A 16,755-nucleotide genomic window follows, 5' to 3' on the forward strand; every position below is an offset into this window, starting at 1 on the left:
CCCTTCCTAACGCCAACCACTCAGAGAGTGTAGTGGGTGCTTTTACGTGTCACCCGCACAAAGGTCAGTCAGGCGGTACTGGCAACGGCCACTCTCAAAATGGTGTATTTTATGTGCCACCCGCACAAGAGCCAGTCCAGGGCACTGGCAACGATCTTGCTCGAAAATCCTTACACATACCACGGCACAAGTGCCAGAAAGGCGACGCTGGGCACAGGTGCTATCCCGATTTCGCTTTCGCTTGCCCCAATAAGTCTTCGCAAGCTGAGTTTGGTGTCCAATGAAGGAGAGGACGTTGGCACGAGTGCCAGTCATCGAATTTAGTTCGATTTCACTTGCCTCAACAAGTCTTCGCAAGCGGAGTTTAGTGTCCAATGTAGGAAAGGTACGCATAAGTGGGCTGGCTACACCCCTGAATAAATAAATAAATCTTCATTGTTTGATGTCTACAATAATGTCCAGAAGGACACTTTATATTTTTATGTTATGTCTTTTTGTATTATTCTTTGAAATCGTGTGTGATGACGGAAGTGTCAATTGTAACCTTTTCCTTTCTTTTTTTTTATGCAGATAACAAGAGGAGGTTTTATTGCTTGCTAGATAAGCATACCTGACATCTGTGGTGTGAAGATGGGGAGCTCTTCATCGAAATTCCGGAAATATTTGCAGAATGGCGATGAGATAGCTGCTCTAAATGTATACAATGGTAACAATGAGTTTCGTAAATCACTGGATCCCAACAGTTCTTATGGTGACTCTTGTAACCATGAGACACCTGTCCATTATGCATCAAGGCATGGTATGAGAACATTACTACGGTAAGATACCTTTTCTCCGTCCCTTTTGATTTTTCTAAATATTATCAACATTGTTATCATCATCATCATTGTCATCATCATTTAATGTCCCTTTTTCCACTCAAGCATAAATTGGAGGGTTTGACATGAACTAACAATACAGGGAGCTGAGCCAAGATCCAATGTCTGCTTTGGCATGGTTTCTACAGCTCAGTGCCCTTCTTATCACCCTTATAGGGTTTACTGGATATTTTTTTTTATTTCAATTAAAGCGATTAAGTCATCATTATCATTTTAACGTCCATGGGTCAGATGGAATTTGTTGAGGTAAATTTTCTATGTCTTGATGCCCCTCTATGGCTTCATGCACGTCACCTTTTTCTAAGCAAGGTAGACTTTCTTCATGGAAGACTGGAGACAAACAGCATCAGTCGTATGATGGTGATACTTATTTGCAATCACTTGTGCACACTATATACACACACACACACACACACACACACACACACACACACACACACACACACACACACACACACACACACACACACACACACACACACACACACACACACACACACACACACACACACACACACACACACACACACACACACACACACACACACACACACACACACACACACACACACACACACACACACACACACACACACGCGCGCAAGCCTTCTGTCTACCAGGTCCTCTCGTTAGACTTTGGTCAGCCTGGAGCTATTGTTAAAGTCACTTGCTCAAAGTCTCACACAGTAGGACTGAACCTAAAACCATATCATTATCATCATTATCATCATTTGAGTGTCAGTATTTTTTTTTCCATCCATATGATATGGGTTGGATGGGTCTGCTATATAGCACATTTGCTACTCACCTCATTCCTCCATCATATCTCATAAAGCAGGATAATGCCTTTCTTTCTGTGCATCTTCAGATTTTTCTTTGTCACTAGTACCATCTACTGACAGTACATGACACAGTCTTGTACAGAAGTCATTGTCAATTCACAGCACAATTGTCTCTCCTGTATAAACTGACTAATGCTTTTTGTACATACACAATTGCTCTCACAACTCATTTGTGCTTCATCTTTCATGCAAGTTAACATCATGTGTCCAGTAGCAATATTCGCTATTGTCTTTCTCTTCAGTCGCCACAAATGTTTTGCATTCAGTGTTCATGTCTAATTAATCTTGCATTATAACACTCTTTACATAGGAAAGAGAGAGAGAGAAATCCTTTGATGCCAAGGGAATTAACTTCTCTCTCTGACCTTTATCACCATCTTTTTTTTTTTTTTTTTTTACTCCAGATAATATGTAAACACTAAGCCACATTTTGCCTTAATAAGGTCGCATATAAAATGAAATTGTTTAACTCCTAGGCATAGGAGTGGCTGTGTGGTAAGTAGCTTGCTTACCAACTACATGGTTCCAGGTTCAGTCCCACTGCATGGCACCTTGAGCAAGTGTCTTCTACTATAGCCTCAGGCCAACCAAAACCTCGCGAGTGGATTTGGTAGACGGAAACTGAAAGAAACCTGTCGTATATATGTATGTGTGTGTGTCTGTGTTTGTCCCCCAACATCGCTTGACAACCGATGCTGGTGTGTTTACGTCCCCGTAACTTAGTGTTTCAATAAAAGAGACCGATAGAATAAGTACTAGGCTTACAAAGAATAAGTCCTGGGGTCGATTAGCTCGACGAAAAGGCGGTGCTACAGCATGGCCACAGTCAAATGACTGAAACAAGTAAAAGAGTAAAAGAGAGAACTATAACTCATCATCATCATCACCATTTAATGTCCATTGTTCATGCTGGCATGGGTTGGATGGTTTGACTGGGCTGGTATGCTGGAAGGCTGTGCCAGGCTCCAGTCTGATTTGGCATGGTTTTCAATGGCTGGATGCCCTTCTTAATGCCAACCACTCCAAGTGTGTAATGGGTGCTTTTATGTGCCATTTGCATGACACTGGTATCTTCCACGACTGTGATTTTGCTTGGCTTGACGGGTCTTCTTCTCAAGCACAACATTATGCAAAAGGTCTCCATCCCCCCCCCCCCCGTGAGGCCCAACACTCGAAAGGAACTCAGCCACTTTGCCTCCCTGGGGCCCAACACTCGAATGGCACTCACAAGCCGTCTAATCCTTTCACTGAATTAATTCTATAACTAACACTAATGCTTACTATTTCTTTACATCTGTTACATTTGAATTTCTAGTTTTTTGTCAGTTACCAGAAGCTGCACTTCATTGCTTATGGACCCATTGTTTGTATATAGAACCATGTTTCTTCTTTGATAGTATTGAGATTTTGTGTTTTGCCCTAGTGACTAGTACTTTAGTGTTCGTCAAACTGATCTTTGAACTGTAGACCAGTTAGTCTGATTTGAAGCTTTTTTGCTGACATTATCTAAACCTGATTGTTAGTATATTAAAGTTTTCAGGGACACAGCTAATCCTGTGTTGTTGCCGTAATAACTATATGATGTTAGGAAAGGCATGCAGCTATAGAAACTATGTAGTTTGGTGCAGTCTTTTGGCTTGCCTACTCTTGTTGAACCATCCAACCCATACCAGCATGGAAAACAGTTGTTAAACGATGATAAATAGTAGGAAACTGAGTGTCAAGTTTCACTTAGTATATTGCCAATTCTAACATTATTTGCAACACCCTAGAAAATGGTTTACAAGAAACTACTGTCTGATTTTACAGAACATCTTCCAAACTACAACTTGGAATTTGTGGAAGTCCCTCTCTCAGATAGTTATTTAGTAAAATGATTTGTTCTTATCTAACATTTCATGAATATTGACTTCAAAAGCTTCATCTATGAATGCTGTGCAAGTCTTTTCTCTTTCAATAAGAAAACCATTCCTTTTTTTTTTTTTTTTTTTAGTATCATTGAGTATCTCTCTTTGTGAAACATATCCTTAACATAGCTAGGATTGTATCTGAGACTGACCCTCCTCTTCAAGCTCAGAAAATACTTCAGCCCCTTACCATTTATCGATACTCTACGAAGTTCAAGTGAGGCTTGCAAAGGAGTATTGCTTCCACATCTGGGACTGTTATGCTGCTACATACACACACAGATATCTTTGACCACATTCAGAGAAAAGTAACCCAATTGGCTTGTGTAAAATCAATTGCTCATAGATATATCCCAGACACTGGCCTGCGGGCATGCTCCCACCTCTTTTTATGATTTCTACTGCTTCTAAAAACTGGTGTTAGCTGTATCAAGGCATCTCCATTTAGTTCCTCCTGCCTCATTCATCTCTCTACCTCTCATTACCCATGTTGTGTTCAACCCCTTTCGGTCCTGCACTAACCACAACAGGGAGAGTAGACATAAAGATGCTGACAAAATGAACAGTGAAATTTTTAGTGTGGATTTGTCCAAACCATCTTGCCATAGAAAAAGCGACATTGAAATGATTATGGTAAGAGTGATTGCCACTATCATCACTACCATCATCATTACCACTATCATCATTGTTGCCATAATAATCATCATCATCATCCTTATTCTCTCCTTCATCATCAACATCTCCATTGTCATCATCACCGTCATCAACACTGTCATCATTGTTGTCATTATCATTATTATCTGTTATCTTCACCGTTGTTATTATTGTCTGTCATCATATTCATCATTGTTGTCATCGTCGTCATCATCATTGTTGTTGTCATAATCATCATCATCGTCATCATCATTATCATTGTTGTTGTTATCTTCATCATCATTGTTGTCATCATCATCATCATCAAAGGTGTATGGAGTACTCAGTGTTGCAGTCTCAAATCAGGAGCCATTGCAAAAGTTTATGAATAATATTTTAATTTATTTTCAGGCGTTTGGTTATTATTAGAAAAGCAGAGTTTCAATAGCAAAAAGTAAAAAAAGAACTCTTTTTCTCTGATTTTTTTTTTTTTTTATAAAACCTGAAACGGTCTGTAAATACTGCCTATTAATATTCTGATCAGTCTGAATGAGTATAAAGAGATGGTTATTGTTGAGTTAGATCTTTATTCTTTTATTTTTACTCCCCCCCCCCCCAAACCTTCTCTAACACTCACAATGGTAGCTAGACAGATTTAGAAGAATTAGAACTAAACGCAAAAAAAAAAAAGAAAATTTTAAAAATAGATAAATATTAGTGATGATGCAAAGCAGGACAAAACTACAACAGAAGCTAATTATAACAGACATAATAATGATAGTAGCATCTGAAACAAACAAAAAAAACTAACAAAAAAAACAACAACAACCAAACAAAACAAAATGTTTTAAACACAAACTTATTATAAGGTAGTAAACAGCTAGAAGAAATCCACCATTTTTTTTTTATTTCAAACATTTGCAAAACTGTTTGAATATACATTGAAGGTTATTTTTGTTCCTTCGCAGCACTCAATTTAGAGCAGTTAATAGCTGATAATATAATATTGATTTTTTTTTTTATTGATAAAGAGTATTTTTGTCTTTTGGGGGGGTTTTTTGTATTTTTTTTAGGTTAAACAATGGTATATAGTTGATTGAACTAATTCGTTGTTGTTTTTATTGTTTTTATCTGAATATATTTCTTTGTCCATGAGGAGACAAAAGACAGTCAACCTTATGCATTATAAAGTAAGAAAAAAAAAAGATTACATATTGTTAAGCATTCAGTTTGATGTTTTGCTATCTGCAACATCTTTGTGCCTTCATTTCTTTTTTTTTTCCTGCAATTTTGACAAAGATGTTGAACAGTTTGAGCAAAATTTCATTATAAGGTCAGCATTCTATATTGGGTACATTGTTTCTCGATAGAAGCTTTAAAACATATGTTGTTATCGCCATCATCATCATCATCATCATCATTTTAATGTCTACTTTTCCATGCTTGCATGGATCAGATGAGAGTACATTGGAGCAGAGTTTTCTATGGTCGGATGCCCAACTCCCATCCACTGCTTGGGTATCTCATAATTTGAGACAATCACATATAAACTATCATGTCAATCTTTGCCTCTAGATCATGTAGTCATAAATATTTTATAGCCAAATATATGCAGTATGTTGTCATTCTCACGTTGCTCTAAATGACCAATCATTGTATGATGAAGTAAAGTTTGTGTTACAATACCAACTGAGTGAAGCTTGATATGACCATTGCTCAGAATGTATGTATACTGTCCCCTTGCTTTAGTTATACTGAAACTAAATTGACCAAAGTTACTCTATTACAAATTTCTTCAACATTATTTATGATTGTTTTATTATAAAAATGTTGCGCCTTCCCTGATAATGTTTGAGTTACTTCTGAAGCTTTTTAGGTCCTGGTTTCCACGTTTCAGTTTCAAGGTTGTTTATATTTTTCAATCATTCATTTAATTTGGTTTGTTTGCAGTGAGGTGACTACATTTAGGCATTTCTTATTAGCTAGGCAAATAGTGTTTACTTACTTGCTCCACACTATAATGATATGCTTATGTGAAAAGATCAGAAACCACTATCTGACTCACACACACAATGTATATATTTATTTATTTTTCTTCATTAGCATGCAAGAAACTAATTTATTAGTTTTACACTGCTAATTTTACATGTTCTTTTCCATTATTTGATACGAGAAGGAGAGAAAGTGCCCAAAGTTTTAATAGGCCTTCTCACACAGGTGGAGTTGCAGTTAATGTTAAAGCTGGAGTTTTTTGCTTCTTGGTATTTGTAAAGGAAATATTTGAAGAGAGATCTGGATTATCAAGTGTTGGGTGTAGGTGAAGTGAGACACAGTAGGGATAATAAGAGAAGGAGTGGAGATATAGAAGTGGTACACAACTACCTTGTTTAAACAAAGAATTGCTGTAGATTCAACGTGAGTGACAGATAGTGACTGCAGTGGTTTGTCAAGAAGTCAAATGGCTTTTACTTGGATGTAATCCAGAATTCTCTATCCTAAATATTTGAGCAGATATTTCATGTGGTGTGTACTTGTGCTTTTTAAAATGTAGCATCAGTTCAGGGCTGAAATATTTTCTGACTTGGAATAAAGCCCACACAGGAAAATGTATAATTACTCATATAATCTTGACTTACTATTTTCTAAAAGTTTGGCATGCAGTCTGTCTTGATACTAGTTACTACTTTATGAAATATGTTAATATGTTTTTTAACCCGTCGTAATATTGAAATAGATTCACTTTAGGATCATTTGTAGAAACATAAGTACAACTTTACATTGTTTAATCCTGAGCTTATAGGTACAGGAATGACTGCGTGGTTATGGGGATCACTATGAAACCATGTGGTTCTGACTTCAGTACTGCTTTACTGCATCCTTGTGAGTGAATTTAGTAGACAGAAAATTGAGAAACCATTTGACTCTGTGTGTGTGTGTGTGTGTGTGTGTGTGTGTGTGTGTGTGTGTGTGTGTGTGTGTGCGTGTGTGTGTGTGTGTGTGTGTGTGTGTGTGCATTATGTAAATAAGGTAAAAATCCCAGCTTTTTCTTTGTCTGGAGAATTTCTAATAAGAACTTCCTTACATGTCTATCTAACATGTAAAGCTCTGTAATAACTATTAGCAAATGAAACATGTGTAATGGCGATAAATAATACCAAAAAATTTTCAAACTTCCTGTTTCGTTATATGTATATATATATATCACTCTCTCTCAGAGTGTAAAGTAGTTTGTAAGATACTTGTGTACGAACAGCTATAAAAAAAATAGGTGTTCATCAACTAAATCCTTCAAAGTGTCACTCTAATATGGCCTCAATCTAATAACTAATAATCCTTGGCTAAAAAGCAAACAATCCTTGCTGTCTTTCCAGCTGACATTTTGCAGCTTCTACATACTGTTCCACTTCCTTTATCTCTATTATACTATAATCTTCAGTGTTTGTCATTATAGTTTTACCTATTCCAAAATGTAAAGTATATTACTAAACCAAAAATAAGAATTGCTTCACATATGGTATTTTTGTACACACATTATGGCTTTCTGTTTCTATAATTTTAAGCTTCACATCTTCATTTACTAACCAAAACACAGAGGATCCTTTTTACCTGAAGAATTAATGACACTCCATGGCTTAAATTTACCATAAAATACAGTGTTTTCTTTTTATTTTCACAGAATGTGCATTATTTTGATCACTATCATCCTGCAGTGTACAGAGTCATATTTTTTGTGCAGCATGCTACAGCAGACTTTGGTCTTCAGTGTTACTGTTTTATTTTTTTTTCTCTTAACTTGAAAATTTTCATGTCTCCTATTGTTTTTTATTTTCTCTTTATCATTCACTTTCCGGTCTTTCCTTTAGGCTTTTCACCAGCCATGTTTATTTCTTCATTCAGTTGTCTATAAGTGTGGGACTCCTTTTCCTTCATTGATATATTATCAAACATTTTCATTCCAGTCCAACTCTTCAAATATTTTATTGCCTGTACTAATCAGCTATGCTCTATCTATCTATTTCAAGAAGATCATCACTAACTATAAGGGATATGTTTTGTCCTCAAACATATAAATATGAAAAGAAATGTATTTTTATAATATGGTATCTTGAAAGTAAATATAACTCGCTATATGCTTAGTTTTAATCATATAAATAAAAAATATGAGTATAATATGGTATCTGATTTTGAACTTTTCTTTTTACCTGTCTTAACATAAAATGAGAGTTTATTGGAAGCAAATTATTGAGAACAAAGAAGTTACCAGTAATGAATATATTTTGTATTTCTGTGTCAGAAACCTATGTAGATAGCCATAGTGGTCTTTATAAGTCACAACAATTTTGTAAGCCTTATGTTACATTATATCAGACACACGTTGTGTTATTAACCAGCTAGAGGAGGTGTTCTCCTAGGGATAAAAAAGAGTAGTAACATTACATTATTTACATTATTTACATTCAACGGATATTTGTCCTCATCTTGTTTGTTATTAACACAACATTTCGACTGATATACCCTCCAGCCTTCTTCAGGTGTCTTGGGGAAATTTCAAACCTGCGTTCTCATTCCTAAAGTATTTTTTGATGTTATTATTATTATTATCATTATTGTTCAGCTCACTGCTTGGAATCGAACTCGGAATATTGGGGTTACTAGCCCGTGCTCTTAACCACTACGCCCATATACTCATGAGCAATTATGGAGTGAATTTTAGGGCTTATAAATCTAATATTTTCCTATCCTTCCTTAATACCTGTTCCCATATGCTGCTCATATCTGCACTCAGTCTGCTTAGGAGGTTGTTGTGTCCTAGCATGTGTGCTGCTTCTTTTAGTTTTCGTATTTTCCAGTGGTAGTTCTCTGGCTATTATTTTAACTTCATCCCACAGGGGGAGGTGGTCTCCATTTTTCCAGTTTGTTAACAACAAACAAGATGAGGACAAATATCCGTTGAATGTAAATAATGTACATAATTCCTCATCTCTTAACTACAGAACTGAGTAGTAACATTGTATCATACAGAACAGCCATGTTGAAGTGGCAACAAACATTACTTTTCAGTAGAGTTACTATTGCATCTCTTATCGAGATTTTAGAACTAGCTACTTTGCTTATGTTATATTGGTTTGTCAGATAAATTCATTAGTTCTTTTCCACTTATTTTAACCCTTATTTTTCATCAACTGTTTTAACAAATCAATCAATTATATATTTTCCTTTATTGTTTCTGACTTCCTGCCAATGTTCCCCTAGCATGTCAATACCTTGATTGTAGAAACCCCTAGGTCTTTACTCAAAGAATTCATCAAGTCATGTTTTCAGCTCCATGTTGAATGAAATACCTTCCAGACTGTTGGAGAGTGACTGAGTAAGGTGATAATCTGAAGGCCCTATATCAGGAAAATACAATGGGTGTGGTAGAACTTCTCAACTAAACTCTTGAATAGCATTTTTTGCCAAATTAGCAACATAGGGTGAGTGCTGTCATGTTGAAGAAGCATGTTGTGTTGCAGATGGGGGTCATTTCATCTGGATTGCCAATCGAGTGAAGGTTTCAGGCAATGGTATCATGAAAGGATCCCATCTATCAGGCCAATTCCTTAGATAATTGGCGTGGATTCTCAGGGATGAGCTCAATCCTCATTGAATTAAACACATTGGTCAGAATGTGGAGAATCACTGAGGTTGCATTTCTCCCCCTCAGTGAGTGAAAATCATTTCTGTGCAATTCTTTCAGAAATAACCCTTTCTCTATACACAACACAAATATCTCTAGTGATTTTGGCAGCTTTGGAGCCTTATTTGAATGCAAAGAGAAGCAAACATCAAGAATGCTAATTTTTTCTACTTGATATTCCATTGTCATTTGTCTGAAAAGAGGTAAAATTCATTGAAATTTCAAAAACAATAAACAAAAGTTATAGAGAAAGAATAGGGCTACAAAAACAAAAACAAAAAAATAAAAGCAATAAAACACCATGATAAAAACATTTTCTGTGTCAATTCAAATAACATTGTAAAGTAACAAACAAATATATCTGACAACTCAATAATTAGATTTGTATTAATTATATTAACATGAAACAAAAGTTTAGATTATTGGTATTGAAGAAACAGAATTGAAGTTTGGAAAGAGTTTTAGTGTGAAGAAGTGTCATACCCTAACAGTGGAGGGAACTTGTCTAAGAGGTAGACCCAGGAAGACATGGGATGAGGTAGTGAAGCTCAACCTTCAAACGTTGGGCCTCACAGAGGTAATGACAAGCGACCAAGACCTTTGGAGATATGCCATGCTTGAGAAGACCCAGCAAGCCAAGTGAGATCATAGTCATGGCTGATGCCAGTGTTGCATAGCTGGCTCGTTTAAAAGCACCCTGCAGTTGTTGGGTGATATGCCATGCTTCTGAAAACCTGTTTAACCAAGTGAAACCATTGTCATGGCTACTACACTCTTGGAGTGGTTGGCATTTGAAAGGGTATCCAGCTGTAGAAACCTTGTCAAATCAGATGGAAACCTGGTGCAGTTTCCTGATTTGCCAGTTCTCAGTCAAACCATCCAACCCATGCCAGCATGGAAAGCAGATGTTAAACAACAATGATGATGATGATGATATATATATATATATATATATATAAAAGCAATGAAACAGGCAAAAACAGATCTACCAAAACAGACCTTGTCAGCGGTGGTACCACATAAAAAGTACACCAGTCCACTCCACAAAGTGGTTGGCATTAGGAAAGGAATCCAGCTGTAAGAACCATGCCAAAGCAGAGTGGAGCTTGGTGCAATCTTCTGGCTTTCCAGCTCCTGTCAAACCATCCAACCTATGCCAGCATGGAAGATGGACGTTAAATAATGATGATGATGTATAAAGTGGAGAGAAAGTGAAGTTCATATGAGTGTCATAGTTGGATATATTTTTAAGAAGGAATGCAGCAGAATACATAAGGTTACCAAATTTATTGAGAGTTTGAGAGCAATAGGTAAGACAAGAGATAACAATTTCTGAGACTAAAGTAGCGTAACAGTAGAGGAAAGGAAATGGAACTTTCTTAAAGATGCATAAAGAATCATGTAACTAGGGGGACTAGTTGTTATTTTTTAGTGGATATAACATTCAGAGTATTAGCAAATATGTTAAAGTGTATTAGAAAAAGTTAATTGCTTATTAGGACTCCATATTTTGTTATGCAACCATGGTATACTATGAAGTATATATTACTGTCTCAGATAACTTTTTAAAGTTATCTCTACAGATTTTCTGTAGATATTAGAAATTCTATAGAAATCAGAGCCAGCACTGAGTAAATGAAGCATCATGACTTTCAGTGCTGACTCTAATTTCTTTAGAAAATCTGTAGAACTAACTTTAAAAAGTTATTAGATTAAGTATTCTAACCATGACCATCCCATCTTTTATTAGACATACTGTATCTAAGACTGCATCTACCAATATGCTCTCTCTTTTATAAGACAGTATTGTATGATCTGAAGCAGATTTGACTGTTATTTCTACCAAGTAATGTATTCATAGAGGTTTCTTTACTGATAACAGTTGGAGCTTGTAATGCATGTAAAAAAAAAAAAAATTCTATGTGTTTTCTACAATAACAATTAGAGTTGATAATTAGTGGAAAACATTCTTAGAATTTGTTTTTGATGTTGTTGACATAATTTCACAAAATGTTAGTCATGGTTTCTTAAAAGTGCTTTGAGTTTGATTCCTTTGAGTTAAAAGGATTAAGTATTTATGGCATTTGAATCTTTCTCCATAGAATCTTTGTCTTGACCATCAAGTAGAAGTATAGCTTTTATGATTAAATGTCAAGGCTTTAATCAAATCAAGATATGGTCTAAGTTTACATTACCGATATCAGTTTATTATTGGTATGTATTTTATATGTATTGGAACTGTAACAGTATAAAGGTATTTGGCTCACAATCTTAAGATTACGAGTTCGATTCCCAGTGGCTCATTGTGCTCTTGAGCAAGACACTTTATTTCTAATTGTTCCAGTCCACTCCGCTGGCAAAAATAAGTTGTACATGTAGTTCAAATGGCCAGCCTTGTCACATTCTGTGTCACACTGAATCTTCTAGAGAACTTACATTAATGATGCGCATGTCTATGGAGTGCATGTTAATTTCACAAGCAGGCCATTCTGTTGATCAGATCAACTGGAACCCTTGCTGTTGAAACTGATGGAGTACAAACCAAAACTGAAACCAAACTGTTGGTGTATATTTCATATGTGAATTGAACTAGTTTACTGATAGTATAATTTCATATATCATTGATATATATTTTATATGTATTAGAACAGTATCAGCTCACTGTTTGTATATATATTTTATATATGCATTAGTATCAGTGATATATATATTACATGCAGCAGAACAGCAGTATCAGTATAGTGCTGGTATATATATATATATATATATATATATATATAGATAGATAGATAGATAGATAGATAGATAGATATAGATAGATAGATAGATATATATAACATTAGAACTATGGTTGTCAACTGTTTTGGAACTCATTTCCATTTTTTATGCTGCTTTCCAGACTCTCACTCCCCTTTTGCAAAGAGAAGAACAAAAAAAAAAAGACAAAAATACAGCAGTGGTTTATTATCTTTTATTTGTTTCAATCATTGGACTGCAATCATATGATGGGCTCCATCAGTTTCTGCCTACCAAATCCATCAAATCCACCCTGATGCTATAGTAGAAGACATTTACCTAAGGTGCCACATAGCGGGACTGAACCTGGAACCATGTGGTTGGAAGCAAACTTCCCTTATTTTCTTATATTATTCCATTCAGCATGTGCATCTTTTTAGATATTTGCATAAGTTTATATTCATGTACGCTATGTTAAATTTTAATGGGAATTACAAAAGAAAGTGGATTAATGATATCTAAAAAAAATATATTGAACTTTGGCTCATCATCCGTTATATATCTGCTAACTGATAGCATAATGTCCCATTCATATTTTATTTGCAACAAAAATTTTCTTTATTAAAGTATATTTAAAATATGTGAATTCTACCTGATTTTAATGTCTTACTTCTGAATAAGGCAGCAAGCTAGCAGAAGCATTAGCATGCCATTGAAGGCGGCGAGCTGGCAGAAACTTTAGCACGCCAGGCAAAATGCTTAGCCCTATTTCGTCTGCCGTTACGTTCTGAGTTCAAATTCCACTGAGGTCGACTTTGCCTTTCATCCTTTCGGGGTCGATAAATTAAGTAACAGCTACGCACTGGGGTCAGTGTAATCGACTTAATCCCTTTGTCTGTCCTTGTTTGTTCCCTCTATGTTTAGCCCTTTGTGTGCAATAAAGAAATAAGAATCATTTGCATGCCAGGCAAAATGCTTAGTGACATTTTATCTGTCCTTGTGTTCTGAGTTCAAATTCTGCTGGGGTCAACTTTGTCTTTCATCCTTCTGAAGTCAGTAAAATAAGTACCATTTGAGCACTAGAATTGATATGATGGACTTAGCCTTTCCCCCGAAATTGCTGACCTTGTGCCAAAATTTGAAACTAATGTCTTATTTCTGAATAAAATCATGACCCCCTCCATAGCACTTCCTTTGGCATTTGCCATCATCTGATGAGCACACAACACACCTGAGTGAGCTCTAACACCCAGTTTTCAAAATGCCACTACATTAGAAGGATGAATTATTATATAATCTGAAACATTTAAGCTAAGAACAGCAAATTTTATCTCTTATTTTACATTCCAGACAGTGTCATCATTTCTTAATAGTATTAATGAAAAATGAACATTCTTCATGGCTTTGCATGATTTTTCGGTGCCTCTAAAGTGTGATACGCCAGATCAATTTAAGTCTGGAGAGAGAGAGAATGTGGTGGATTATTTTAAATGATAATTGATGTGATGGTAATGGAATATGCTGATTTCAGATATGATCAGCTGAGATTTAGAGAAATCGGATTGAGAACAAACAAATAGCTAAGGATAAGAATGGTATGAATGTAAAAATAATATTTGCAGTAACAGCTTAGCAGTGTCTCTTTAAAGAAGTTTATCTTGCTAATGAAATATTTCATTTTGTATCCCATTTTTTATTATTTTGCTTTGCTTTTTATTCTGTTGGTGCTTTTTTTTAAAAAAAAAAACATAGTGCATGGAAAAACAGCTGTTAATAAAATAATATACACATATAGGTGTTCAATTAATTGAACAGCAATCTGACCACACTAAGCTATAACCATTTAGAAACTGTATGAATCTAAAATGTCTAACTCCATAACCAACTCCACCTAGGAACAGAAATTACTCAAGAACCTTTTATAATTCCAGTGAAGTTTATCAAACAAAAATAGAAATCAAAAAATCAAAACAACAAACAATTAGACTGTAACAACAATCAGAGGCATAATGACCAAATGAAATCCAATTTAAGGCTATTATGAAATTTCTCTCATGGGGTAAATCAATGTGATTTCAATATTTAACATATAATCATCATTATGGCAGTGAGGTGGCAGAATTGTTAGCATGCCGGTCAAAATCCATAGTGGCATGTCGTCTGTCTTTATGTTCTGGGTTCAAATTCCTCTGAGGTCAACTTTGCTTTTCGTCCTTTTGAGATCAATAAAATAAAGTATCAGTCGATCAGTGGGGTTAATGTAATTGACTTACCCCCTCCTCCAAACTTGTTAGCCTAGTGCCAAAATTTGAAACTAATATATAATCATTGTCATCGTTTGTGCTAGAGTGAAAAGAGTGTGAGATGAAGAAAGATGGGGATTGGGGTGGATGCAGTGAATATCAGAGGGCGGAGAAGCGAAGGAAAGGAAATAGGTGTGGGTTTCAGTGTTGAAGCAAGAGGTGCATTTGACTAACAGGGTACTTGGGGAAAAATACCAGTGATACTAACTACCAACCATTCAATAAAACAAACAATGCGATATTAACTAGTTAATTTATGATATTTAGCACTATGTAAATCCATTGTAACAACAATGTGCTGCACATTTATCACGTTATAAAATATAATAATTAATGAATATGAATAGAGATATTGGACAGTATTTATAATCATTTTCATTTATTATCTATATCTGTCTGTGTCCATTCAGCCATGTGTCCATCCATCCATCTATTTATCTATCAGTTTATCTATCTGTCTATCTAATATAATATAATATACATTGTGTATATTATGCTTGAAAACTCAAACTCATTTATAACTTATATAATATATTATATAATACATCATAGAATATATGAACCACATTTGTACAAACTGAATTTGTGGTGTTCAAATGAAAGAGATACATTACTGACATGATGTACGTAGTGTTGTGTTCTTGTACATAACAGTTTATTTCATGTGTCTCAGTTTATGTAGTTGTCAAGAAAAGGCGCAGGTCAATTTAGAATGTTAAATGTAATAGACTGCCTTGGGAAATTTTATCTCTCATCATCTTCACATCATGAAATGAGAGCTCAGCACTATCTCCAAGCTCTATCCCACTGTGGTTTGGAAATATATATTCTGTATCTGAGTGCAAAAATATAGTTCTTTCATCAGTAACTATACTATCATATAAAATTTATAGTTGGTTGTATCTCAGACAGGTCATTGTACCCAATAACAAATGCATACTTTGGTTCTTTTTCACTTCTTTATTAATTAATTGGTCAACTGTTCGACCTATTAACTAATCGATTGTTTGATTAATTGTTTGGTCAATCAAGCAATCAGCTTCATGTATGAACCAAATGTGGAGTAGAGAGAGTGTGTCATTGATGAGGTTGCTAATGACAACGAAAGGAATTTAACATACCTAGATGATTGATCAACTGAATGATTAATCTAACAATTGACTAGTTAATTGGCTAAATGGTTAACTAATTGATAAAAGTAAAGAAGTGAAATAGAACCAATGTGTGTGTTTATTATTAGCATAATGACCCTCCCAAGATACAACAAAATATGATTCGACAAACAAGTTTACATCAGGAGTCTTACAAACCAAATGGAAAAACTAAAAATTTATAGTTATTTTGTTTATTTCAGATATTGTTGATATTTAACATTGAAATAAATGTAATTTCTTTTCTAGGATATTTCTTCATAATCATCACGGGAACCCCAATAAGACGAATTCTCGAAAAGAAACAGCTCTTCATTATGTGTGTCAAGAAAGAAACAGTCAGTACTATACAGTACGCCAAAGACGATGTGATTGTTTGAACCTTATCCTTCAGTGGAGGGGTGCTACTCTCAAGGATGGTCAAACAGAAAAAGTGGATCTAGCAGCCCAAGATGAAGTATGTCTTACTTTTCATTTTTGTTTTTTTTTAATATTTGTATTGGTTATTTTTTTTCAGTGATTTACTCTTTACTCCCTCTCTTTTTTACTCTTTTACTTGTTTCAGTCATTTGACTGGCCATGCTGGAGCACTGCCCTTAGTCGAGCAAATCGACCCCAGGACTTATTC

At 35.2% G+C, this 16,755-nt stretch overlaps 1 protein-coding gene across 6 annotated transcripts in view; it reads left to right on the top strand.

Moving 5' to 3' along the window:
- The window catches only part of LOC106874304 (ankyrin repeat and IBR domain-containing protein 1), a 303,299-nt gene that overhangs the window by 128,709 nt on the left and 157,835 nt on the right, over positions 1–16,755 (top strand). For all 6 annotated transcript variants that reach the window (XM_089338084.1, XM_089338105.1, XM_089338091.1 and 3 more), the window contains 2 exons: positions 571–818; positions 16,377–16,584. In XM_089338084.1, coding sequence (XP_089194210.1) covers positions 631–818; positions 16,377–16,584 — 396 coding nt within the window. In that variant the 5' untranslated portion in view covers positions 571–630. The remainder of the gene's footprint in view (positions 1–570; positions 819–16,376; positions 16,585–16,755) is intronic.

The sequence above is a fragment of the Octopus bimaculoides genome, chromosome 2 (genome assembly GCF_046866305.1).
Source record: "Octopus bimaculoides isolate indiv1 chromosome 2, ASM4686630v1, whole genome shotgun sequence".
NCBI lineage: Eukaryota > Metazoa > Mollusca > Cephalopoda > Octopoda > Octopodidae > Octopus > Octopus bimaculoides.